Genomic DNA, 26,518 nt, shown 5'->3' on the forward strand with positions numbered 1-26,518 from the left:
TTAGCTTTAGGTGGCTAGTGGATTTAGCTTTAGGTGGCTAGTGGATTTAGCTTTAGGTGGCTAGTGGATTTAGCTTTAGGTGGCTAGTGGATTTACTCTTGGTGGCTAGTGGATTTAGCCTTGGGTGGCTAGTGGATTTAGCCTTAGGGTGGCTAGTGGGTTTAGCCTTGGGATGGCTAGTGGGTTTAGCCTTACAGTGGCTAGTTTAAATCCTATGCCTAACCCACAGTGCCACCAGGTCTCCTTATTTCCACCCAAGATATTCTGAATTAGAATCGACACTTTGACCAGATCCCCAAGTGAGTCATGTATATTCTAATTCTGCCTACCTGAGGTGGATAGGCAAATTCTCAGCAGCAGGTAGAACCAGAATAAATCTGTTTGAAGCCCTGTTTCAAAGTGAGGACAAATTTACATAACGTTAAAGAGCAGTATGAGTTGTCCTTAGTAAACTGGAACTCACTGGAACCTCTTTTTGGCCACTCGTTTTTTTTTAGGAGAATAGAAGTCATTGTCTATATTTTGTACTGACATTTCATTCCTCTCAAATAGTAATTCTCAACCCTGACTATGTATATTAGAATCTCCTGGGGAGCTTGTTTTGAAATGCAATTTAATAAGTCTGTACTGGGAGATCCTAACCCATCTCTTCCCAGAGTGGGATCAGGGATGGAGAGCAGCCTGTCTGCAGAGGGCTTGGAGCTCCGACAATTACACCTAGAGAGCATCTTTTCAGAATGCCTCAGGTACCCAGTTCACACGGTTAGTAAATTTTGGCAAAATGAAGACTTCTCCCTAACACACACAAATAAAGTATTTTTAACTTTTTATTTTAAAGACACCTTTGTTGAAGTTCTAGCCCCAGACTTGTTAGCATGCCTTTTGATTGCAGACCTTATTAACTCCTCATGCTCTTCATCAGAAGAGTCTAGCAAGGTTGGTGCCCAGTCAAACCTGCCAGTGCTGAATATACTGCTGTGGCTCCCATGTAAATGTCTATGCAAAGTGAACAGTTGCTACCAGCGATCCAGCTAGTCCCTAACAAACATCCAGTGGCAAAGCATGTGACTGATTTCTGCTGGAAGTCGATGCTCATTTGTCCTCTCAACAAACCAAGGAAACCCAGCCCCTCCAGAAGATAGGAGACATCTTGCTCTTCTTTTTCACAATTGTGAATTTTAAAAGCCCATGGTATTTTCCTTCTCTTGCAGTTAACATTCTCTATTGACAATGACTTCCCAAATGTGGATGCTCAGAATTGGACTATGGATCTTATCTAGGAGAGAGGTTGTTAGGAGACTCAGGAAAACAGAGTCTCTCCATCATGCAAGTCAACAGGAGAAGATTAGAGGTGCTGGGCCAGGTGGCCCCGTCTCTGACTGACTTGAGGGGAGGCCTGTCCACACCTTCTTTCATCTGCCAAGTAGAGCAGCAGACCCATGCCCACCACTGAGCTCTACAGGGGGCTACAGGGTTGAGTCAGGGCCATCCATCCTCCATGGGTTCACAGTCTGCTAGGAAGAGAGACATACAGATCATTAGGTATACCCCGAGTACTTGGCCGTGTGACCAAAGTGAGGGCTCAGAGAAGGGAAGAAGACACAGAACAGTTGCTACCTCAGGGAATCAATATTTTTTCAAATCTACAGAACTTTTGAGGGAGTCCTGGTGTGGTGTTGAAGGATAAGCACTAGACTGCTAACTGCAACATTGGCTCTACCAGCTGCTCCTCGGAAACCCTTTACCTCATGAATCGAGACTGAGTCCAAAGCCTTAACAACAACAAATAATCTTGTTTTTACACAAATAACGGGGACTCTCTGCATTTGTTTGCCAAGTACGTCCTTACTCCATGAGGTATTTTCATAAGCACGTTAGGCTTTTTTTTTACATTCATATAAATGGGCCAAAAAAATGTTAGAACTCACACAGTATTCGCATTCAAGTATAAAGTTTCTGATTTGGCACAAATTCATGTATAGCTTTGAAAGAAAATTAGCCTGAATGTGAAATGCAAACATTCAAAGAATTTTCCAGCAGGATGGAGATGGTTCTGGGACGGGGAGGAAGAATGATCCCTCTCCATTTTCAGGTGCTTTACATACAAGGCAGCTTCAGAAAGTTCATAGACAAATGGAATGAAAAGATACGGGAGTTTTCTCACGACTTTTTGACGCTCCCTCATATACAAGGGTGAATCACAAATTATCTACGCTCTAGATGTAGAATTTATTTTAATCAATTTTTAGAAAAAACAAGTACATCATTTTTTGACATAATCTTGCTTTTCAAAACACTTTATCCATCTGTCAATAAGCTTTTGTATTCCCTTATTTAAAAATGTTTTAGGCTGAACTGAGAGCCACGAGTGTACCACTGTCTTCACTTCTTCCTCAGAGGTGAATCTTGGTCCTCGAAGGGCTGCTTTCAGGGGACCAAACACATGAAGCCCCATAGAGCAAGATCAGGACTACAGGAGGGATGCTTTATCACCTTGAAAGGAAGTTTTTGCAGAATGTCAATAGTGTGGGCAGAGGTGTGCAGATGTTTATTGTCATGCAAGATCACAGCGCCCTCAGATAGCAGTCCTCTGTGTTTAATCTGAAGTTTAGGCTTCAGCTCTTCAGCGAGCATCTCACTGTAATGAGCACTGTTGATTGTTGAACCTTTTTCCTGATAGTGTTCCCATACTGGCTCTTGAGAATCCCAGAAAACTAAACATCAATTTTCTAGTCGATGGTTGACTTTTGAAGTTTGTCTTGGTCGGCGATTGAAGTTATTTCCATTCCGTACTCTGCCATTGACTCTCAGGCTTGTAGTGATGAATCCTTAGCTTCTCAACAGTAATGATTTTTTCAAAGAAACTTTTACATCCCTTCGAGTATCAGTCCACATTTTATTTGCAGATGTCCAAACGCTTCTTATTGCATAGGCAGAGCCGTGGCTGATTTATAAATGATTTGCCAGTCCTCTGACAGAATCATTTCACGCAGCCAAGGATGTGGATGGGCATTTTCATTTAACCAGAGTGTAGATAATATTTGATTCATCTCATAATTGCTAATCTTCTCATTTGCCTTTACAAGAAACTGTCATTCCCCCATTTCTGAAACTGAAAATGAGAAAGGTTAAGATAGTTGCCCATAGACAGGATGCCAGTTGGGGAGCCATGAGTTAAAGTTGGGCTACATCTGCCTTCAGAGTTCGTGTTTTCCTAAAACCAATGGTTTTCAGCAAGTAATGTGGCCTCTTTGGGCTTCAAAGAAATGTCAGGAAAGAGTGAAGTAAGTGATGACTCTGAGGTCACTCCCAGGTTTGTGGGAATCAGTTCCATTCTGACATCTGGGGGTTCATCTGGCACTCCCTCCCCTCCTGCTTCTGAGGTCTGTTTTGGTTCATTGTAGCTGATATGGGACAAGGAGGTTTCTTCCATTTCATCCTCAATGACCAGTGTAGCCCAGCCTTAAGGGTGGCTGATATCACTGAGCACTTACTAAGTGGCAAGACTGTTCTAAGCACATTTAAGACTTACAACATTGTGCTGTGTTAGGCACTGGCTTTGTACTCATTTTACTGATGGAGAAACTAGCACCTTGGAGAGGTCAAGGAGTTGCTTGTAGTCACACCGTAAGTCATTTGAATAGGTACCAAGCTAGGAATTCTCCCCCTGCATATGAACAACATATCTGCTACTTGTGTTGTTTTAGAAAGTACCAGGGGCTTCAAAAATATTCGTGGAAAATTGGAATTCAAAGATAGTGGCATTTTTCCATGAACTTTTTGAAACCCGCTCATATCATGAATTTTGTATTTGCCTATACACAGAAGGTGCCCTTATAAATAATCTACCTCCATTTCATTGTCAGCCCCGGAGGTCAGGGATCTTCCTTGCTCCCTGTTCCCTCCTGGATCTGTTCATACCTCAGTGACAGCACCTACAGTGCCGTCTGAGAAGCTGGGTGTGTCTGACCTCTGAGGGCAGTACAGAGCACATGGTGGAGTTCTGCACTGTAGGTGCCACACAGATGACAGGTGCCTTAGGAAGCAGCAGCCTTCCTGCTGGGTTTATTCATCCCTGTAGCCTCCGAGTGGGCGGGGCAGCAGATTTTCTAGCCCTGCTTTTTTAGGTGGACAGTTGTCCTCAGAGATATGAACACCTTGTCCAGAGTGGAGTCAAGGGACCTTGGTCCTCCTCAGCCACGGCTCTGTCTACAGGGGTGAGAAATGCTGATGGAGGCATCCACCATGAAGACACCAGGCCAGGGCTGAGCTGCCTCAGGCTCTCTCTCGGTCCACTTGGGATTTGGCCTTGCTCACCTCTATACTGTTTCTTTTCAGGATGAATCACATTTCCTCAAAAACATTAAGACTGCCCGCTGTCGCGCAGCTATGCCCATCCTAAAGGTAAGTGTTCTGAGTGCAAACCTGGAGCCTGAGCCCACTCAGCATGTAGTCCGGAGTTGGCAAGGGGTCTAAATTGAGTGGGGGCTGCAAATTTTGGGCTGTGTGCTGTGGATATTAGCCATGAACCAGTTGTCCTAGAGTTTATTCTAACTCATGGCTGCCGCCTGTGTGTCAGACAGAACGATACTCCGCAGGTTTTCCAGTAGCTGAGATCTTTCAGAAATAGATCCTCAGCAGTTTCTTCTGAGAAACTGCTGCTTGGATTCAAACCGCAAACCTTTCAGTTAGTAGTCAGGCAGTTTCATCCTTTGCACTTCCCGAGGACACCTTGCATGAACTTAAGGCACCTCGACTTACAGCTTTTGGAGTCCTGGTGTGGCGCTGTGGCTTAATGCGTCAGACTGCAAAGCTGCTTGAACTGCAAGGTCGGTGGTTCAGCTCACCAGCTGCTCCTCAGAAACCCAATACAGGGTCGCTATGGGTCAGAACTGACTCAACGGCACTAACAACAACAACAACAACTTACAGCTTTGGGTTCTGGTTTGTTTCTTTCCTCAAATCCTGCAAAGGAGCAAGAACTTGGTGCTGCCTTATCTATTCCTCTGAGATGGAGAATTCTATGGACTCTTGAAAGCCACCCACTAGGTCAGGGCTGGAGTCCAGACTCCTCCGCTGGTCTCTTGCCTGGCTGAGGGAGAGGAGGGAGAGTGATCTAGCTGCTCATCCTCTAAGCAGCTCAGGGGAGGCTGCTTGTTCTCAAAGTCACTTACAGTGGCACAGCTGTCCCAGTGCTGGGAACCATAGTCCTAGGACATGAGCAAGATGTGCAAACTCACAATTGGGCTGGAGTGGATCGGTGTCAGCAGGAAGCATTGCCAAGCCAAGCTGTACCTCAGAAGTCAGTGCCTTCTCTCTAGCCAACCTAAGCCTGTCTTTGCAGGAAGGCCAGCATCTACCTTCCTTTAGGGCTGAGCTTTTGCCTGTGTGTTTGGCTGTTAGGAGTCCCAGCTTCTGAAAGGATGTGCAGTGTAGGTTCCTGCCTTACTCTGAGGTATCTCAACATGCAGTATGGGCCCTGGGCCCTGACCAGTAGGAGGTCCCCTATTTTTTTTTTTTCATCCTTCTGAAGTGATCATAGTCCTAAGATGGGGCGGGGGCAATGGGTACAGTTAGAAAAGTAGACTCTTCTTTCATGACAAGTTCTAACGCTTTTACTTGGGAGGAACCCACTTGCATTTGTGTGTGTGTGTGTGTGTGTGTGTGTGTGTGTGTGTGTGTCTTGTCTTCTGTTGAAGCAGCCATGGTGTTGCACCAACAATTTTAAGCTGCAGTTTTTATTGCTTAAAAGAAGACTCAAGTTTTACCTGAAATAAACTTTGGGACACACATATATGCGTAATGTTGATGAAGTTCAGCATTTGAAAATTAATCTTTTCAATCTTCGTTCCCCACCCCTGCCGCATACACACCCCAAACACATAACACATGCACAAATGTCTGCTTGTTTTTTAAAGTTTGTTTTTTATTGTTTTTGCCTTTTAGAAGTAACAAATAATATGATACATCTTCGAAGACAAGATTATGCCATGCGCTCTAAACTTAAAATTACAGTCTCTTTATGTTAAAAAAAAAAACACCATAATCTTATTGCCCATAAATATTTATATATCGATAGCTATTTATGGGCACATTTAACAGAGCGTTTTCTCCAGGGAAGTGACCCTGCCTTTTGAAAGCATAATATGTTTTCCTTAGAAAAAAAGTTAATAGATCTCGGTGTGCACTGTGGTTCTAATATTGGAGCCATAACTAAAATTAAATCTACCCCTGATTGTTTAGACAAAAGAAATTGCACAATAGATAGATTATATCATTAAAGTTATAATATGAAAGCTTCCTAGCAACCGCCTTGTTAATATTGCCGTCTGGTTATGCAGGCTGAGCTAGATATTGGTTTCTGAAATATGTGCTTTGAACCAAACCTTTAAAGCAGCATTTTCATCTTTAATATCTTGACTGTGTTTCAGAGTGACAGATTTAAAACAAATCTTTTAACTGCTAATTAATATACATCGCTCTGCATTTGCCACATAACTTTGATGAATTCAGAGTTTAAAATAGGACCTGTGAGTATCACCTGCCACTTATGAGGGCACCTTGAAACCAGTGTCTTCTGTAGCATTGATTTCACGTAACACTAGAGTGTTCGCAGGAGTTAACCAAACCCTTCATCTTTCCCTGCTTTATCTTCTTCGAGATCAGAGTTTGTCAACCTTGGCACCATGAACATCTTAGGCTGGCTTACTCTTTGTTGGGGGTTAGCTATCCCATCATTGTCCAATAGTTAGCAGCATCCCTAACCTCTACCCACTAGATGTCAATAGCACCACTTCCCCAAATTGCGACATCCAATATGACTCCAGACGCTGTCAAATGTCCCCTGGGGACAAACTCCTCTCTTCATCTCCTGGCTGAGTCCCATCGCTCCAGGTACCTGTGTGAGTCCTCTGGTGCGGCTGTAACAGAAGTAGCACAAGTGATGGCTTTAACAAACCAAGTTTGTTCTCTCACGGTTTACTGTGAAGTGTCGTTCTGACTTCTCGCATCCCTGTGTAGGGTTTCTGTGGAGAGACTGGTATTGTTAGCAGTCCGGTGCTTATACAGCACCAGCCCAGGACTCATGGTTTAGGAGGCTAGACGGTCCAAACTCAGAGTGCCAGCCCTAGGGGAAGGCATTCTCTCATCGTCGGCTCTGGAGAAAGGCCCTTGTCTCTTCTCAGCATCCGTAGGCCCAGTGTTCCTAGGAGCTGCCTCTGCAGCTTGGCATCAGTCTTTTCCTGGATGTGGGAGCTTCACAGTTCAGGGACCGCAGGTCCAAAGGGTCCACTGCACTCCCTGTTCTTCCTTCTTGGTGGTGGTAGGTCCCTCGGAGCTCTGCTTGCCTGTTCCACCTTTTATATCTCAAAGAGAATGACTCAGGATACAACCTAATCCTCAAGATCAGGGGTGGGGAACAATAGTTCTGCCAAAATTTATACCATCGGTCATGGGCCATGCAAAATTATCAACTTAAAAATTAGACTGCTACATTTGGTCAGGCATTTAACTCACTCACAGGATTGCTATGAGTCAGAACTGACTCCATGTTACTTAATAACAACGTGATGGCTGAAACTGCCTGGGCAGGGCCAGACCAAGTGATTTCACAGGCCCTGTACAGCCCACAGGGAGCCCTGGTATGGCACTGTGGGTTAATGCACCAGACTGCAAAGCTGTTTGAACTGCAAGGTCAGCGGTTCAAGCTTACCAGCTGCTCCTTGGAAACCCTATACAGGGTTGCTATGGGTCAGAATCGACTTGACGGCACTTAACAACAACAACAACATACAGCCCATGGAGTCCTGGTGTGGCCCTGTGGGTTAATGTGCCAGGCTGCAAAACCGTTTTAACTACAAGGTCAGTGGTTCAAGCTCACCAGTCGCTCCTTGGAAACCCTATACAGGGTCGGTATGGGTCAGAGCTAACTTGACCGCACATAACAACTCTGCACAACTCACAGGCTGACCTGACGGTCCCTGACACCGGCTGTAGATTGTATTCAGCCTCAGTAACATCATAGAAGTGAGGAATTACAACACATAGGATCATTACATCAGATCAGAGCTGATGACATCAGATCCCGTCATGGGATGGTGACTACAGTTTATTAGATCTCATCATAGGGGATTAATACATTTTAACTACCAATTCAGTGAAAATCCAGACTCAGTTAAAGAAAACCTAAGTAGCAGTACTGCTAATAAAATGAAGCTGAATGTGTCTCTGTGTAGCATACTTTCCTTAGCCAGGTGAGTTAATGGTTCTCTTAGAGCTGATTTACGTTGTCGTTTGCATTTATCATATGCAAATGGAAGAAAGGAGGAGGTACAAGAGCTAAATAGAAAATTTCTCAAAGGGCAGCTCAAGAAGACAAAGTAAAGTCTTATAATGAAATGTACAAAGACCTGGAGTTAGAAAGCCAGAAGGAAGAACACTCAGCATTCCTCAGGCTGAAGGAACTGAAGAACTTCAAACCTCGACTTCTAATATTGAAGGATTCTATGGGCAAAATATTAAATGATGCAGAAAGCATCAAAAGAAGATGGAAGGAAAACGCAGAGTAATTGCACCAAAAAGAAATGGTTGCCTTCCAACCATTTCAAGAGGTAGCATGTGAACAAGAACCAGTGATCCTGAAGGAAGAAGTTTAAGGCGCATTGAAGGTACTGTCAAAGAACAAGGCTCCAGTAATTGGTGGAATATAAATTGAAATCTTTCAACAAACTTGCATCACTCACTCATCTATGCCAAGAAATTTTGAAGACTATTTACCTGGTCAACTGACTGGAAGATATCCATATTTGTGCCCATCCCAAAGAGAGGTGACCCAGTGGAATGCGGAAATCATTGGGCAATATTATTAATATTGCATGTAGGTAAAATTTTGCTAAAGGTAATATAACAATGGCTGCAACCAGACATTGGCAAAGAACTTCCAGATGATTTGCTCAGCATACAGATTGAATAAGTGTGGTGAAAGAATAAGTATGGTGAAAGAATACAACCCTGGTGCACACCTTTCCTCTCTGCTTCCATTCAAGAGCCATGGCACCAACAGTAATAGTAGAGAATACCAGCAAGATATTTACCTGTGCTTTATTGACTATGCAAAGGATTTTGATTGTGTGGCTCTTGACAAGCTATGGACAAGAGAACTGAGTATTCCAGAACACTTACTTAGTTGTGCTTGTGAGGGACCTGTACATAGACCAAGAGGCAGTTGTTAAAACAGAACACGGAAATACCAAATGGATTAAAATGAGGACAGGTATGCACCAAGGTTGTATTCTTTCACCATACTTACTCAATCTGTATGCTGAGCAAATAACCTGAGAAGCTGGGTTATATGAAGAAAAATGTGGCATCAAGATGGAGGAAGACTCATTAACAACCTGATATGCAGATGATACAACCATGCTTGGTGAAAGTGAAGAGAACTTAAAATACTGGTGAAGATCAAACACCACAGCCTTCGATAATGGGTTGCACCTCATTGTAAAGAAAACAAAAATATCACCGGATCAATAAGCAACATCCATATAAGTGGTGAAAAGATTGAAGTTGCCAAGGACTATTTTGCTGGGATCAGCCATCAACACTCATAGAAGCAGCAGTCAAGAAATCAAATGACTTATTGCATTAGGCAAATCTGCTGCACATGACCTCTTTAAAGTGTTGACGAACAAAGATGTCAGCTTGAGGACTAAGGTGCGCCTGACCCAAGCCATGGTATTTTCAATAACCTCATATGCATGTGAATGTTAGACAGTGAATAAGGAAGATCGTAGAAGAATTGATACATTTGAGATATGGTGTTGGAGGAGAATATTGAAGGTACCATAGAGTGCCAAAAGAACGAATTGCTGTGGGAAGAAGTGCAGCCACAATGCTCCTTGGAAACCAGGATGGCCAGACTTCGTCTCTCAATCTTCGGACGTATCATCAGGAGGGTCCAGTCCCTGGAGAAAGGTATCATGTTTGATACAGTGAATGGTTGGAAAAAAGAGAAAGACCCCCAATGAGATGGATTGGCATCGTGACAGCAGCAGTGGGTTCAAGCATAGCACCAATTGTGAGTTTGGCCCAGGACTAGGCAGTGTTTTGTTCTGTTGTGCATAGGGACACTGTGAGCTGGTACTGAGGCAATGGCACCACCTGACAATAGCAACATTTATCTGGAGTCCTGGTATAGCGCTGTAGGATAAGGACTCGACTGCAATGTCGGTTTGAACTGCAAGGTTAAAGGTTCAAACCCACCAGCTGCTCCTCTGAGTTGGAACTGACAGCACTTAACAACAATGGTTGCACATGACTTACAAATCGCACACATCGTGTGCAGCTGCCTTGCTGTTGTTAAGTGCCGTCAAGTCGATTCCAACCTATAGCGACCCTGTATAGGGTTTCCAAGGAGCAGTTGGTGAGCTTGAACCACCGGCCTTTCAGTTCACATGACTTTGCAGTCTGACGCTTCAGCCCATAGCGCCACCCCAGCATTCCATTGTTGTTGTTGTTAAGTGCCGTTGAGTCGATTCCAACCCATAGCGACCCTGTGTAGGGTTTCCGAAGAGCAGCTGGTGAGCTTGAACCGCCAACCTTGCAGTTCAAACGGCTTTGCAGTCTTAACGCATCAGCCCACAGCGCCACCCCAGCACTCCATTGGTTGGTTGGTTGGTTATGTGCCATTAACATGGGTTAAAATAGATGACAGTGATTGCAACACAGATAACTTTGGGCTAAGCGGAGAACAGGCCACCTCACTCCTAACAGTTGATAACATTTTTCAAAGTTGGCTTCTTCCCGTAACGCCACCCAGACTTTTTAACACCCACAAATGTTTGCTTGCAGTGATCCTGTCACTGTTCAATCCGGAGATGACAGGAGAGCTGGCCCAATGTTGGCTATGTCCTACAACCAAGGACCTGCTGGAGAAGCCTGCAGGTCACCTCCGTCACCTAATCCCGGGAGCTTGATTCCCAGGCAAGAATACTGGTGCCCAGGATTGGTTTGGGATGATGGGCAGATTTTTTCTATCGATAAAACTTCCTTTTTCTTTAGTTTTCTTCACTTTATTGAAATGGTTTTGAGCCATGGCAAGCCATGCTACAGACGTCATTCAAGAAGCTCATTGTTATTTTAATGAGTCTGCAGGAAACCAGGCAGGAAATTAGAAGGCCTGGGTAATTGAACTGTGGAAAATTATAGCGGGAGAGATCTCTAGCTCTCCTGTCATAATGGAATTGGGTAGTGGCGGGTGCTGAGAGGGCAAAAGTGCATCTTGAGAATTGCATATTGAGTGTGTTGATCATTTTTCCGGGCCTCTGGAGCACCTTTATTTATTTATTTTTACGAGGTAGCTGGTCTGTTGGAAAACTGAATTCTTCATTGTTCCCCCCTCTTGCCCCCACAGGTGATTTACTGCACACAGTTGCCTTATGTCGCTGTTATTAACTCAAGGTTACAGTGGTTAACAGGCTGTTTCTAGACAGCTGAGCATGAGGTGTAGAGTCCCTTCCCGGAATGGAAATGAATTGTACCTCCAGTCTTTTTTTCAAGTATATGTTCTAGTGGGACTTCTGGCGTGGCGTTGTAGGATCAGCACTGGACTGCAAACCACAACTTTGGCAGTTCAAACTCACCAGCTGCTCCTAGGAAATGCTATGCAGGGTCCGTCTGAGTTGGAACCGACTCGATGGCACTAACAGCAACATGTTCCCATGCAGCGAGAATGGCCGTCTCTGTCTTATTTTTGTTTTTTGTTGTCATTTCTACCCTCTTTCCCATCTTACTTACAGGTGGGATAAGGGGTCTGCTATCCTTGACTCTGCTGAGTGTCAGGATAGTGAAGAGCCTGGACCTACCTGCTGCTGCTTTTCCTCCTGTCCACCTCTGACAGGCTGCTGTAGACTAGGCTGAGTTTAGGGAAAGTGAACGTGGGCCCGACTTCTTCAGTCCTTAGTAACTGCATGACGAACCAGGGATCTCTAGTCCGGAAACACTATGAAATTAAGTTAATGCAGGCCTTTTTCTTCTTTCTAAAGAAAATAAAATAGAGGTTTATACATAGGCAGTCCCAGACAGTTCCACCTAGCAAGCGAGTCCAGGTCTGCAGAGTTATTACCTGGAATCCGACCTGAAAGAACCCCACCCCATTCCCACTTGCTTTTCCGATGCTGGGTTCTTTGAATGCACTCCCTGTTCCCTGGAACATTAATTAACTTCCTTCTGAAAATTGTCAGCCTATAGTGAACATGTACTGAGTACTTACTTCAGCCAGGCACTAGACTACAGAACTGAGGTGTACCCAACCTGATTACAAGACGTTTGGAAGTCAGTAGGATGAATAGTGTGTGATTCCACATCTGAAATAGCTAGTATAGCCAAATGTCTCAGACCTACCGCTGTATGGGTGACTTCTGGGGACAGACAGGAAGGTGAGGGAAAGGGGAACTCACTTGGGAGATGCTAAGCTGCTGCTCAGGGTGACGGGGAAATTTGGAAATAAAATGGTAGTTGCGCAACATGATAAAGACAGTGTTATTAAATTGTACGTGTAGAGAATGTTGAAATGCCAGGTGTTTTGTTGCATCTATGTTTACCACAATGAAAGAAGTTTGCAAATGAGAGAGACAGAAGAAATCAAATTTTGGTGTGAAGATAGAGGTTGGCATTGGGTGCCCTGAAGCCAGTGAGTAAGGACTTAAAGAAAGAGAGGTGACATGTAAGTGGTTCCCCCCCCCCCCCCCCCCCCCCCCCCCCCCCCCCCCGCCTGGGGAGTGCTGCCGGGTCCTCTGGTACACATGGTGTCTGAGACCAGGGGTGCAAATATAGAGTTTGGGAAGGAGTCCTGTCTTAGGCATCTTGGAATCTACCCTGGTTCTGGAGTGATTGATGTTGAGCGCTGCTAGCATTCAGGTGCCCAGGAAATGAAAGGTGTTCGTGATTGATCCCAGGGGATTTTGCAGTTCCTTGTAACATCCGGCTGCAGCCTCTTTGGAACATGTTGGAGCTCCCCATGGTCTCTCCCATGTGTTTTCTAGGTTGCCAAGAGGGCCATCCTGCTGTCTGGCACACCGGCCATGTCCCGGCCCGCAGAGCTCTACACTCAGATCATCGGGGTCAAGCCGACTTTCTTCCCTCAGTTCCATGCCTTCGGACTTCGCTACTGTGATGCCAAACGGGTATTTATTCTCTCTTCCCTCTATAGCCCACCCGTCCCTCACCCTGATCTTGGCACTTACTTTTTCTTTCTTCTCCTTGGCTGTGGTGTGCACAGAAGAAGACTGGCAGGGAGCTGGGCCAGGATTTTAGTTCTGCTTGGCCTAACTCTGACCTGAGAGTTGGCTCTAATATCTGTGGTGTTTCCAGGCTGATGTGTACAGGGAAGGGACCAGTGAGTACTGCTGGAGTGTGGGGCTCTGAGAGGCAAGGCAGGGGAGGCGGGAGAAGAGTATGAAGTAAAGCGGAAAACTCTGGTCTGCCCTAAGGTGACAGGCAGGTGTACCATCTCTAGCTGCCTCGGGTGGGTTTTTCTCTCTGAACTTTGCTCCTAAGTGGCGACTTGTATTAGTGAATCCTGCCTGATTAGTGCTCACAAACCTTTGGCCTACAGCTTACTTATTTTTGTGAATACGGTGCCCGTGCAGTGGGAACCTCTGGCAAACCTGCCTTTGGAATTCCATCTCTTAGAAGTTTGTTGGTTACCAGGCACAGACGGGAGGGAGGGAAAGGGGACTTATTGCTTCGGGGGCATTGAGTTGCTGTTAAAGGTAATGGGAAAATTGGGAATGGTTGTGGTGATGGTTGAACAAGGTGAACGTGTAGGGTACGTGTAAAAAGTGTAAAAATGGCATGTTTGGTTACATAGGTATTTGTTATTGTTGCGTGCCATCGAGTTGGTTCCAACTCACAGCGACCTTGGACAGGGTTTCTGAGGAGCAGTTGGTGGGTTTGAACTGTCACCCTTGGGGTTTGCAGTATAGAGCTGATCCTACAGTGCCACTCCAGGAGTCCATACATGTATTTACTGTGATTTGCACAGGAGGAGGTGGCAGGGAGAGAAACATCAGTAAAAAACAGAATCTCTTTTTAAAACCTTATTAGTTCTCATCTTAGGGATTCCTGTTTTGTAACCAAAGTCACCAATTTACAGAGCCCCTATTTGCATCTAAGGAGCCCTGGTGGGATAAGTTAACTGCGTGAACAGTGATTCAAACCCATCAGCCAATCCCACAGGAGAAAGTTGAGGTTGTCTGCTCCTGTGAAGGTTTACAGTCTCAGAAATACTACATACATTCACTGTAAGTTGTAATCGACGTGATAACGATCCTGTGTAGCCAATGGTTTTTTTGGTTATTTTTCCTTTTTTAAGTTTTTATTGTGAATTATGTGTTAGTTTACATAGGTGAACATTATCTTTACATTCATCCTATCATGTTTTGTTTCATTGCAATGATCATAATCCCCTGCATGCATCATGAAACAGCCAAAGGGTACACCCTATACGCCTACCCCCTGGCCGCCAGCACACAGCCCCTCTCCCTCCCTGAGTCCAGAGTCCCCCGTCGCTCCTTCTGTGCACGTCATCGTCTCTGCCTCCATCCCTAGTGTCACTTCCTCCCTGGACAGGGTCTCGCACTTTGCTTTTCTACCTTGATGGTTCTAGGGATCTCCACTCCTGGACTGCAAAATCAGCCACTCCCCTTTTATTACTAAACATTTACATTTAGGTTTTTGTTTTTGAATTTACTTCTAAGATACTGACAAACAATTTGGAAAAATGGTAACAGTTTATTCATATGCCATCTATGAAGGATGATGTCTAAGTAAGATTATCAGCCTTACTTTTTAATATTTTTTTATACTGAAGATAAATTTTTTAAACTTTTTATTATGAAGGTTTAGTTTACAGAACAGATCATCAATCTTAATACTTTTTTTAAAAGAAAAAAATGTTCAAGTACTTAAAAAATACCCACTTACTTTAAAACGAAGTACTATTCACTGTAAATCGTAGGGCTTTGCAAAATGAATTACAGACCATTTTTAGCTGGTTCTTGAGGCAGGAAACATCTCCATTTTGGAACGTACTCGAAAGGCATACACTTCTTTAACAAACAGTAATTTCACTGCTCCCCTGGAGCAGTCCAAATCAGAGCGATGGCTTCTGATTTTCATGGTCCCTCAAAGCTCTTCCCAAGTAATTTTTACTTTTGTCTCACTTGCAAATGATTCATTGTCTGGAAACAGTCTTCTCTCTCTCACCTCCCTGGGCCCATGAATAACATGGAGCTAGTGAATGATGGAAAGCATTCTTGAAACTGTTCCTTCCAGTGTTCCCCATCACAGGCCACCCTCAAACCAGAAACATCCTTGAATTCGCTCTTAGCGATCCTTTCCCAGCCCTTCCTTCCTCCAAATAAAACTAAGGTAGTAAATGATGTACCTACAGTGTGGCAGTTAATAGAAGTGATCGTCTCTAAGCTAAGGGCCTGAGGCATTGCTGGTTCGGTGCTAGAATTCTCATCTTCTATGCCTCTCATGCACAACCACCACTCCACTGTCATTGGGGGGCTGTGCATGAGGTGGCTTGTGTGGCTGTGGTCAGGTTGCAACAGAGCTCCCAGACTAAGACTGACTAGGAGAAAGACTAGGTAATCTAATTCCAGAAATCAGCCAGTGAGCACTCTACGGCTCACTAGAGATCTTGGAGATCACACACTGTGCTGTTGTGAGTGGTCACCATGTGTCAGTAGTAACCACTGACCCAGGGCAGGGACATCTTTGTGTCCAAGCCTCCACCTGCCCAGTGCCTTGTACATGGTCTGTTTCCAGTATATACTTGTTGGGCAGTGATTCTGCCCAAGTCCAGTTGAAAAGCTTTTGGATTGCTGGGTCTTGGCCTGGTGGTGTTAGAAGTTAGAACATGATACCTAAATTAATAATGGGATCCACGTGTTCCCTGCCTGGCTTTCACTCCATGTAGCCCGCAGCCCAGAGCTGCTGCTTACTGGCTAGCCTCAGACCCCAGGGGGAGCCCCCAAGACAGCGTCCCATGCTGAGCTCATCTGTGACCCCAGAGCTCTTGAAAAGCATTGGCTGAGAACTTGCAGTTGATGCCTGAGTATTTCAGTTCTCCTCCTGTGACCATCTTACCAGCCTCAATTCAACGGAGGTTTAAAAGATACCTACCCAACTCCACCACAATTTTTGGTCCCGGGCCTCAAAAATGAGCACACTGAGTCCCCCTGACCCTCTGCCTTGGGTAGCTCACCATCCAGGATGATGAGGCAGGAGTTGGGAGGGATGTCAAGAGGCAGCAGACACCTGGCCCCTTGATCTGCACGTGTGTCCTTCCTTTTCCAGTGAGACTGTTAAGGAAGGATGTTGTGAAGGGCCGTCTAGCCAGTTCTGCTTCATAGTGACCCTGTATAGGGTTTCCAAGGAGCAGCTCGTGGGTTTGAACCGCCCACGTTGTGGTTACCAGTCCAGTGCTGATCCTACAGCGCCACACCATTTTAACTACAAACTAGCTGTGTCACAGCGAGTAGAGTTTTGAGCTCACCGCCGCAAGAGCTGCGCAATGAGGGCACTAAGCATGAAGCATTGCCTGGACATGCTACCCCACCCCCACCCCACAGCCAGATTCACCAGGTAGGCAATACCTGTGTTCTGGGTCCTCCCACCCCCAAACCACTACCTCTGCCACCACCACACTTCTGGTACTTTTATTACTTTGTACTTGGTTGTATTGGTGCGATCCACTCTGAGGAGCAAGTATTTTGAAAATCCCTGTAAAATACACCAAATCAAGATGTCACCGACAGCATGGTTCATGGCATTGTTCAGTAGGCTTAGTCGGACAAACCCTAGGGAAACCCTACTTCTGTATTTAGCTATAGGAATAGTCTGACAAGCTAAGTTTCTCAGGCTTGGTCAGTTTGTTTGAGTGTAATGGACACCAAATCACTGGACTCATTAAGTTTCCCTTTTGGCACTTGCTGCTGGAAAGCTCAGTGCCAGACTCTGGAACACCCTGATCCAAGGTTTAGTTTACCTCACTCCTGACACTTTTTTCCCTTTATTTTCACCTGTTTCTCGTTTTCATTTCTTTGGGCATCGTATATCTTTGTGAAGAGACCCTGGTGGCGCAGTGTGTTAGGGTTGGGCTGCTGACTGCAGAGTCAGTGTTTCAAATCCACCAGCTTACTCCATGGGAAACCGATGAGGCTGTCTGCCCCTGTAAAGATTTGCAGCCTCTGAAACCTTACTAAGGAGCAGTGGTCTTCTGTCCTGTAGGGTCGCTGTGAGTCTGAATGGACCCGACGGCAGGTTGGGTCCACCCTTATAAAAGCTTTGTGAAGTTCTTTCAGTAGATCCAGGGGTGGGGTGGGCAGTCTGAGCTCTCACGTGCTCGTCTCCTTCTGCATAGCTGCCCTGGGGATGGGACTATTCAGGCTCCTCCAACCTCAGCGAGCTGAAGCTCCTGCTGGAAGAAGCAGTCATGCTGCGGCGCCTCAAATCGGACGTCCTTTCCCAGCTCCCCGCCAAACAGCGCAAGATGGTGGTGGTTGTCCCAGGACGCATCAGTGCCAGGGCCAGAGCCGCCCTGGATGCCGCCGCCAAGGAGATGACCACTAAAGATGAAACCGTGAGTCTGGGCTGGAGACGGGGATGTGGAGGTCAACATGTCCACAGGCGGTCCTCCCTCTGAGGCACTGTGCATGTTACCCAGAGTTCTCAGACTTGCGTTCCTACCATCTCTGCCCACTTCCCTGGGCAAGAGCAGGGGCCTGCTTTATTCTCACCCTGCCTGGCCTTTTTAGAAAGTCTCTCCATTAATTGGCAACTCTGTACTTCTGTGGCATCCCTGGGTATTGCAAATTGTTAATGAGCTCAGGTGCCAGCCGAAAGGCTGAAGGTTCGAGTCCACTCAGAGGCATCTCAGAAGGTTAGCCTGTGGGGCACAGTTCTACTCTGATACACTTGTGGGATGCCATGAGTCCGATTCAACTATATGGCAGTTGGTTTGGGAGTTTTATTCTTAAGTAAATCGCTGGTGACAGATGGTCATAGAAATAAACCCATGGGAACTAGAGGATGGTGATGTCTAGTCTGAATTCCTAAAGAAAGTTGGGACTTAGGTTTAGTGTTATTTTGAGACTGCCTCCGTGTAGTAACAGTTGTTAGAAATTTCCCTGTACGTATTTGATATATGTTAGTTACTCCTCTAGCCATACCCGGGGGCTAGCTCTAGTCTTGCCGACATATTGTATACATGTGTAATTTGTTTACCCAAAAGTTTTCCAGCCCTGTTAACCCTTTGAGTCCTTATTGCTCCCGTCAACATTTACAGCCTTGGAAACCCTGTTCAGGGTCACTATGGGTCGGAACCAATTCGACGGCACATAACAACAACAAGATGAACAGAAACTGGCATCACCATTTTACAGAGAAGGGAACTGAGGAGAGCCACTAGACCATGACTTGCCCTCGGTCCCGTGGATACAGACCAGCAGAGCTGAGCCTAAAACCATGCTTATATTTTAGGACTTTTTCCACTGCGGGGCTTTTATCTTTTTCAAACACATTGATTGAATATCTGTCTTTAGTGTCATACTGTGCTGAGTGCTGGAAAATAATCTGTGCCAGCTCTGTTTCCATCCTCTTGGGATAAAACCTTGCAATGTTCATTGCCAAGAAAATGCAGTTATTGGGACGTGTTGGCACTGACATTAAGGACTAGCAGGACTTAATGATGCCCGATATAAAGAGACTCAGCTCCAGGGCTCAGCCTCTCGGAGATCTCATGAAGTCGGATGAAGACACTGTAGCATCTCACGTGACGAGCACACTCGCTGGTAACTTGTCGGAAGGAGGCAGGGTACAGGAGGCAGACCTCGTTTATGCCGTATTACATGCACTAAGCTGGCTGGTCCAGAGGAAATAGATGGCTGTGCTTTCTTTCCCATGGAGCTTTCAGAGTTCAACAACATGGATGTGTCGGGTCAGCTCTGAGTGATGGCAGCCTGCTACATGACACAGTAAGTCTACTTTCTGCAAGGTTTGCAAGGCTGTGAGCGTCCACAAGCACATCTCCAGCTCTTTCTTATGTGGTACCTCTGGGTAGGTTCTACCCACCAAACTGTGAGTTAGTAGATGAGCGCTCAACCATCTGTGCCAATCACAGAGCGCATCTGGACCAGCAGTTCTTCAACTATACTTCTGGGGAGCCATAAGCCTGAGCAGACTGTTAAATCAATCTTGGTGGTCTGTTTCTTTCTTTCTTTTCTTAAAAAACTTTTTACTGTGAATCTTTTCACAAATCAGTTTTCCATTCAACAATTCATACACATTTTGTTTCATCTCATTGATTGCAGTCTCCACAATGTAACATCACCTAACCCATTTCCTCCCTGTGCTTCCTGTTTTCATTTCTCCTTCTTTCCTAACTCTTCTGAACTTCGGAGGTAATGCTGCACTTTGATCTGAAGTGGTTGGTTATTCTAAGGTGTGTGTACCTCCCTAGTGGTATTGTTCCTCTTATGAAGCTGTCATATGGACGACAATTGAGCCATGGAGTGAGTTCATTTGCAGAACTACAGGGTGCCTAAGGGCCATAGTCTTAGGGTTCCAATGGGTTCTATCCAAACAGTAAGCCTGGTCTTGTCTTATGATTTTGAGTTTTGGTCCAACTTTTTTTCTCACTCTATCCAGGATGTTTCTGTGTGACTCTCTCAGAGCAGTTGGTAGTGGATCTGGGCACCATCCAGTTCTTCTGGACTCAGGTTTGTGGAGACTGATGTTAGCGTGGTCCACTACTCTGCTCGTTTCCCTCCTCGTGGCTTCAGTTTTCATTCTCGTCTTTCTTCCAGACAGGGAGAGACCAATAGTTGCTCCTTAAACCAATGCTCATCAACTTTTAAGACTCTCAGTTGCTACTTACCAAAGTCGGATATAGAAGATTGTCTGGGGGACCTCCTATGCTGCCATTTGACCTTAATAACCCCTGAAACTATGGTTCTGAGCCCCCAGGCCCAGCAACTCATTCCTACAAGGAGTTTAGTTATGTCTAAGAAGTTTGCATTGCTGATGTCCAATGGATCTTGCCTGAAAACAGAGAACATCAGAAAGATGCTTACCTGTGCTTTATTGATTATGCAAAGGCTTTCCATTGTGTAGATCATGACAAGCTATGGACAACATTGCGAAGTATGAGTATTCTGGAACACTTAATTGTGTTCATGAGGAATCTGTACCTGGACCAAGAGGCAGTTGTTCGAAGAGAACATGGGAACACTGAATGGTTTAGAATTAAAAAAGGTATGTGACGGGTGTCTTCTTTCACCATATTTATTCAACCTGTATGCTGAGCAAATAATCTGAGAATCTGGTTCTATGAGGAAAAACATGGCATCAGGATTGGAGGAAGACTCATCTGCGATATGCAGATGATACAACATTCCTTGCCGAAAGTGAAGAGGACTTAAAATTTTTACTGACTATCAGAGAGCACAGCCTTCAGTATGGATTGCATCTCAATGTAAAGAAAACAAAAATCCTCACCACTGGACCAATAAACAACATTCTTATCAATGGAAATCTTGGATCAACTATCAACACTCACGGAAGCAGCAGTCAAGAAATCAAACGACATATTGCATTAGGCAAATCTGCTGCACAAGACGTTTTTAAAATGTTGAAGAGCAAAGCTGTCAGCTTGAGGTCTAAGGTACGCCTGACCCAAGCCATGGTATTTTCAATAACCTCATTCATATGCATGTGAAAGCTGGACAGTGAATAAGGAAGACCGTAGAAGAATTGATGCTTTTGAGTTATGGTGTTGGTTGAGAATATTGAAAGTGTCATGGGCTGCCAAAAGAACCAACAGATCTGTGTTGGAAGAAGTGCAACCAGAGTGCTCCTTGGGGGTCAGGATGGCCAAACTTCGTCTCTCATACTTCGGACATGTTGTCAGGAGGGACCAGTCGCTGGAGAAGAATATCATGTTTGGTAGGGTGGAGGGTCAAAGAAATAGAGGAAGACTCCCAGCGAGATGGATTGGCAAAATGGCAGCATCAATGGGCTCAAGCGTGGCAACAATAGTGAGGTTGGTCCAGAACTGGGCAGTGTTTTATTCTGTTGTGCATAAGGTCACTATGAGTCAGTACTGACTCTATGGCACCTAACAACAACAACAAGTTTTAATAATGTTGTTGTTGTTAGGTGCCATTAAGTTGGTTCCAACTCATAACAACCATTTATAGGGTTTCCGAGGAGCAGCTAGTGGGTTTGAACTGCCGACCTTGTGGTCCATAGTCCAGTACTGATTGTACAGCACCACACCAGAAGTAATTTAAAAACATTATCCCTTATATAATTCATTGGTGGTCTATTTCTGATGTCCAGAGATAAAAATTAAGTTTTTCCTTATAGCTTTTTCTTTAGCCTTGTATAACTACCAACTTCTGCCTGCTAGTGTCATCCACTAGATAAGAAACCTAGGGATCTGGTAGGGCAAATATAATGCTAATGGAAAAATTCAGAACTGTAATAATATTTTTATATGCAAAGATGTGACTATATATAAAATGCCATGTTTTCTGCTAGTAAAGCTGTTCCTTGTGTGTGTGTGTGATGGAACTGAGTACCAATATTTCATGGGCCGTCCCAGAGAGCTCCCGTGAGAACAGCCCGTGTTGCTGTTGTTGTTAAGTGCTGTGGAGTCAGTTCCAACTCATAGCGACAATATATACTGTTTCCAAGGAGCAGCTGGTGAGTTTGAACTGCCAACCTTGTGGTTCAAACTGACCTTGCAGTCCAGTGCTTTATCCGTCAGCTCCACGTCAGGTGGTGTTGTTGTTGTTAGGTGTCATCGAGTCGGTACCGACCCATAGCAACCTTATGCACAGCAGAACGGAAACACTGCTCGATCCTGGGCCAACCTCACTACTGTTCCCACGCTTAGTCCATCGATGCTGCCACTTGGGTGTAGACAACTAAAAAAGCACTCCACAGGCATTTGAAGTAAGGAGGGAAGTCATACTCTCTGGCCAAGAAGCAACTGAATTATTCAAAATGGCCAAAAAATAAAAACAGAAGTAATGAGCATCTTGTACTGAGAGCAGCAAGTTCGAAACCATTTAAACTTCCTACCAGCTTGCACCGTCTCCCACTTAGATGGGTGACAGATGTAACTGACACGTTTCGTTTCTGAGTTTAGGGACAATGATAGGGACTCAATAGCCTGGAATACTGGGTGCTTCTAATTGACAGAATTGTCGAGTCGATTCTGACCCGTGGTAGGTCCACGCATACAGAGTAGATCAGTGTGCCAGAGGGTTTGCAAGCTTGTGAACTGTTGGAAGCAGATTGCTAGACCTGCTCCCTGAGGTGCCTCTGGGTGGGTTTGAACTGCCAACCTTTGGGCTAGTGGCCAAGCACTTAACTATTTGTGCCACCCAGGTACTTCTGGGTGTTTTATAACTTTACATGATTCTGCAAAGCCCTTAAGTTCTTTAGCATATTGTCAATCTTGTTTAAACAATCAAAAGTAAAATAGGCTTGTACTGGAAGATTCTGTAAGGATAGTGTTGTGTGATTATCATTTCTGTTTCATAGGTGCCCAGAGTTTTGGCCAGTGTTGCAGTATGATTCCTTAAGAATGCAGCTGAGAAAGAGCCCAGGGCTCTCGGCATTTCACCATTTGAGAGTTGCTATCTGCAACTGGTGTGGCACTGTGGGCTAATGCCTCAGACTGCAAAGTCATTTGAATTGCAAGATCGAGGTTCAAGCTCACCAGCTGCTCCTAGGAAACCCTATACTGGGTCGCTGTGGGTCCAAGTGGACTCGATGGCACATAACAACAATCTGCAACTGGGGATCCTGGTGTGGTGCTCTGAGTTAATGCGCCAGACTGCAAAGCCGTTTGAACTGCAAGGTCAGCAGGTCAAGCTCACCAGCTACTCCTTGGAAACCCTATACAGGACCGCTATGGGTCGGAACGGACTCGACAGCACTTCACAACAACAACCATCTGCAACTGGTGTGGCTGTAGGATAAGCACTGGACTGCTAACCACAGTGTCCACTTGGCAGTTCAAACTCACCAGCCGCTCCTTGGAAACAAACAGGTTTGCAGTGAGTCAGAACTGACTGGAGGCCACGTGACAACAATCTGCTTCCTTGGAGCCTTAGGGAAATTAAGAGTTTATCCCTGAAAGAATTGAATTGGTAGAAATTACCTTCAGCATGCTGCTGAAGCAAGATACTGAGTAATTTCCGATAACGAGAAATCCTTGAGAACTTGATTTCCTTTGTGTTCTTTAATGTAAAATTCATTTTCATAATCGAAAATTCAAGTAGAAAATGGATCTGTTTGCTTTGTGCTTTGGGCCACCAGACCTTTGTCACTGTAAAACCACCCATTTGGTGCATTTCTAAGCCATGGATCAGATCAGGAGCCGTGCCCTAATTTTATGATTTCATTCAGGAAGTGGGGCTGGTGCCAGTATTATCTGGGAGATGGACTAAGTGACCATTGACATCCCTTTGGAACTTTGGCCAGCTACAAACTCCTGAGTTGAAAGACTAGTGAGTTGATGGTTTGGGTCGTATCAGGAGGCCCTGTGAGTCTACAGAAAGCCAGCTCCCCTCCCTGCAAGATGAATTGTAGCCCCAAGTTTCCTGCAACTTTGCACATCCATCGTAGTAGCTCCAGCAAAGTACCTCTCACCTGTCAAGAATTGATTCTGTCTTTGTTCCCTCACACTTTCCCATCTAGAGGAAGACAAAAAAAAGAAACAGCTTCAAATCACAGAAGCCAAGGTGAAGCAGCCAATTGATAAAATATTATATGTAATGAAGGCTTTTTTCTCATTTTTCACCTGAAATCATAGGTAACTCTTCACAGGTTAAGCACAGCTAACTCTAATCATCTTTTGTCTAACACTGTTTTTTGATCAGCCAGACCATGAGCCGAAAAATGGAACAAGCCTATGCAGACTACCCAGTGACAATATCAGTTCACTTGTCTGCCGTTTGACAATCCAGTCACACTGCCAACATAGAAAAATAAATTTAAAACCGCCAGTAGATCATGTTTAATAAAAGCCTAGGACATGGTTACAAAGAAGACAGGTGATTTAAGGTTTCCTGGCCTGTGGCTGGCAAAAGACAAGAGATCTTTAATGGACTAGTGCTTCGTCTACCCAGTTTGGAGGGTGAGACTTTGGGGGACTTTTCTTTTTCTTTTTTCTTTAAAAAACAACTTCTCCCACATTAAAAATGCTGCAGATGTCTATTGTAAAACATCTGAAAAGTTAAAGTACTTATCAAGTGCAACATTCATTGAGCAATTCCATGGGGCAGCATCTATGCTAAGTGTAGATGAAGTCGTTTAAGCTCACGATCAGGATTCCTGCCCAGAGCCTGGAATCTCTGTGGCTACAAATGCTGGTTTTGCCATTTCTGAGTGGGGTGACCTGGACGGACGTTCATGCTTCAGTTTGCTCATCTATAAAATGGGGATAAGGATAGTACCTCCCTCCTGTTGGGTTCTCGTGAGTCGGTTCCAACTCAGCCACCTCCTGTGACAATGGAACTGTCCCCGTGGGCTTTTCTCGGCTGTCATCTTTAGGGAAGCAGATCCCTAAGTCTTTTTCTTATGCACTTAGCCAAGCTGGGTGGATTCAAACCACCAACCTTTAGGTTAGCAGCTGAGCACTTGACCCTTATGCCACCAGCACTCCTTGCCGGGACCCCTAGGGCTTTGTGAATGGGCTTCTTGAAGTCAGTGAGCCCCTTGGTCACCAGGGAAACATCGTGTGCATGTCCAGAGCCTCATCAGAAATGGGCCAGGAAGGAAATGCAGAGGCACTGCCATGGAGACGCATCCCCCAGAAATCCGAGTAGGTGGGACTACTGCCACAGAGCCAGAGGGGTGGAGAACACCACAAGTAGAAAGTGGACTGGATCCTTGACCAATTCCCCCACGAATTCCAGTGGCCCCTGGGTATCTCATTCTACTGGCCTGGCGTGCCAGGTCCTAGAGGAAAGATGCTGTCAAAGCTAAACTGCTTCTGACCAAGCTGCTTTTCTGCCCCAGTGGGGCCATCCTTTTAGGTTTAATCTGCCTGTGGCTGCTTTCCTGAGTCATACATTCAGGACTATTACATGACTTCTCTGTTCCATGAGGGGATGGTCGTGTCAGCCGTTGTCGCTCTGGGCCAGGCTAGTGGAAGGGGGTGGCTTCAGGACTGCTGGGACTCCAAGAGAAGAAGAAGACATCGGAGCCCATGGCTCATCTGACTGTGAACCCAGATGAGCATCTCCTGTGTTAGCATTCTTTACCGGCATATTTAGAAACGAGTATATCGAAGACATGGGCTCTTTCCCTGGGAAGCTCATGACCTCATATGGGAAACAGCCCAGAACATGTGAACTAACGGTTTTGAGCTGATACTGGAATAAAGAGACTCGTCAGGGTGAGCTGGAATTGTTTCAGTGGGTCTTAGAAGTTTCTTCTGGCAGGCATGAGCACCACAGGGGAGGAGCATCTTACCCCACTGCCATTGAGTGTCTTCTGCCTCATAGAGATCATGTGTATAAGATTTCCGAGGCTGTAAATCTACGGGAGCATGCAGCCTCATTTTTCTCATTGGGAGCAAAACTGCCAATCTTACTTACAGCAACACCACGTAGACTAAAAGGAGGAGACAAAAAGCAAACAACTGCTTAAGTTTGTCACCAGGGTGCAGGAGACAGGTAGGCTAAGCGAAGGATGTGCTTGGTATGTATGGTGGATCACTACCTGAAATGCCTTTCCAAAGAGCTCTTACATTCCTTCCTTCGTCAGATTCTTAGAGCAGTTCTTGGAAAACGACAGGGTAGCTGTCATACCACATCTCTAAGGACAAACCCAGAGTCCAGGTGGCTCCTCACTCCAAAGACCTGATAGTTAGCATTTGAAAAGCTCATGGTGACAATGATTGGGTCAGCTTCTCCAAGGTATCTCAGATGGGAAACTTGAAACTCTCAACTTCCTTTCAACAGAAGCAGCAGCAGAAAGAAGCCCTCCTTCTCTTCTTCAACAGAACAGCTGAGGCCAAAATCCCATCTGTCATGTAAGTGCTCACGAAGTGTGACTTGGCTCTCTCTCTCTCTGTCGTCTTTAAAACAAGCCCCTATACCTCTGCTGGAGTCCTGGTGTGGTGCTGTGGGCTAATGCACTGGACTGCAAGGTCAGTGGTTCAAGCTCACCAACTGCTCCTTGGAGATCCTACACAGGGTCACTATGGGTCAGAACTGACTTGACAGCACTTAATAACAACAATACCTCAGGTGCCAGAACAGTCTCCACTGTTGTGTAAGAAATGATCGCGTTGTGAGATTAGAATTGTCTTGAAAAAGAATACATAAATAATTAGGGATACCATCGCCTGAAGGCATATTTCAGCCTATAACTGGAGCCCCTATTAGGGTGTTCTTGGGGTCGCTAAAAGACCGTGTCTTACTTCATG

At 45.3% G+C, this 26,518-nt stretch overlaps 1 protein-coding gene across 1 annotated transcript in view; it reads left to right on the forward strand.

Moving 5' to 3' along the window:
- SMARCAL1 (SWI/SNF related, matrix associated, actin dependent regulator of chromatin, subfamily a-like 1) overlaps positions 1–26,518 on the forward strand; it is a 66,064-nt gene that overhangs the window by 24,529 nt on the left and 15,017 nt on the right. The window contains exons 8-11 of the mRNA XM_006867795.1: positions 4,339–4,404; positions 13,041–13,181; positions 17,432–17,650; positions 26,052–26,122. Of these exons, the coding sequence (XP_006867857.1) occupies positions 4,339–4,404; positions 13,041–13,181; positions 17,432–17,650; positions 26,052–26,122 (497 nt within the window). The remainder of the gene's footprint in view (positions 1–4,338; positions 4,405–13,040; positions 13,182–17,431; positions 17,651–26,051; positions 26,123–26,518) is intronic.

Source organism: Chrysochloris asiatica, unplaced genomic scaffold (assembly GCF_000296735.1).
Source record: "Chrysochloris asiatica unplaced genomic scaffold, ChrAsi1.0 scaffold00110, whole genome shotgun sequence".
NCBI classification, from domain to species: Eukaryota; Metazoa; Chordata; class Mammalia; order Afrosoricida; family Chrysochloridae; genus Chrysochloris; species Chrysochloris asiatica.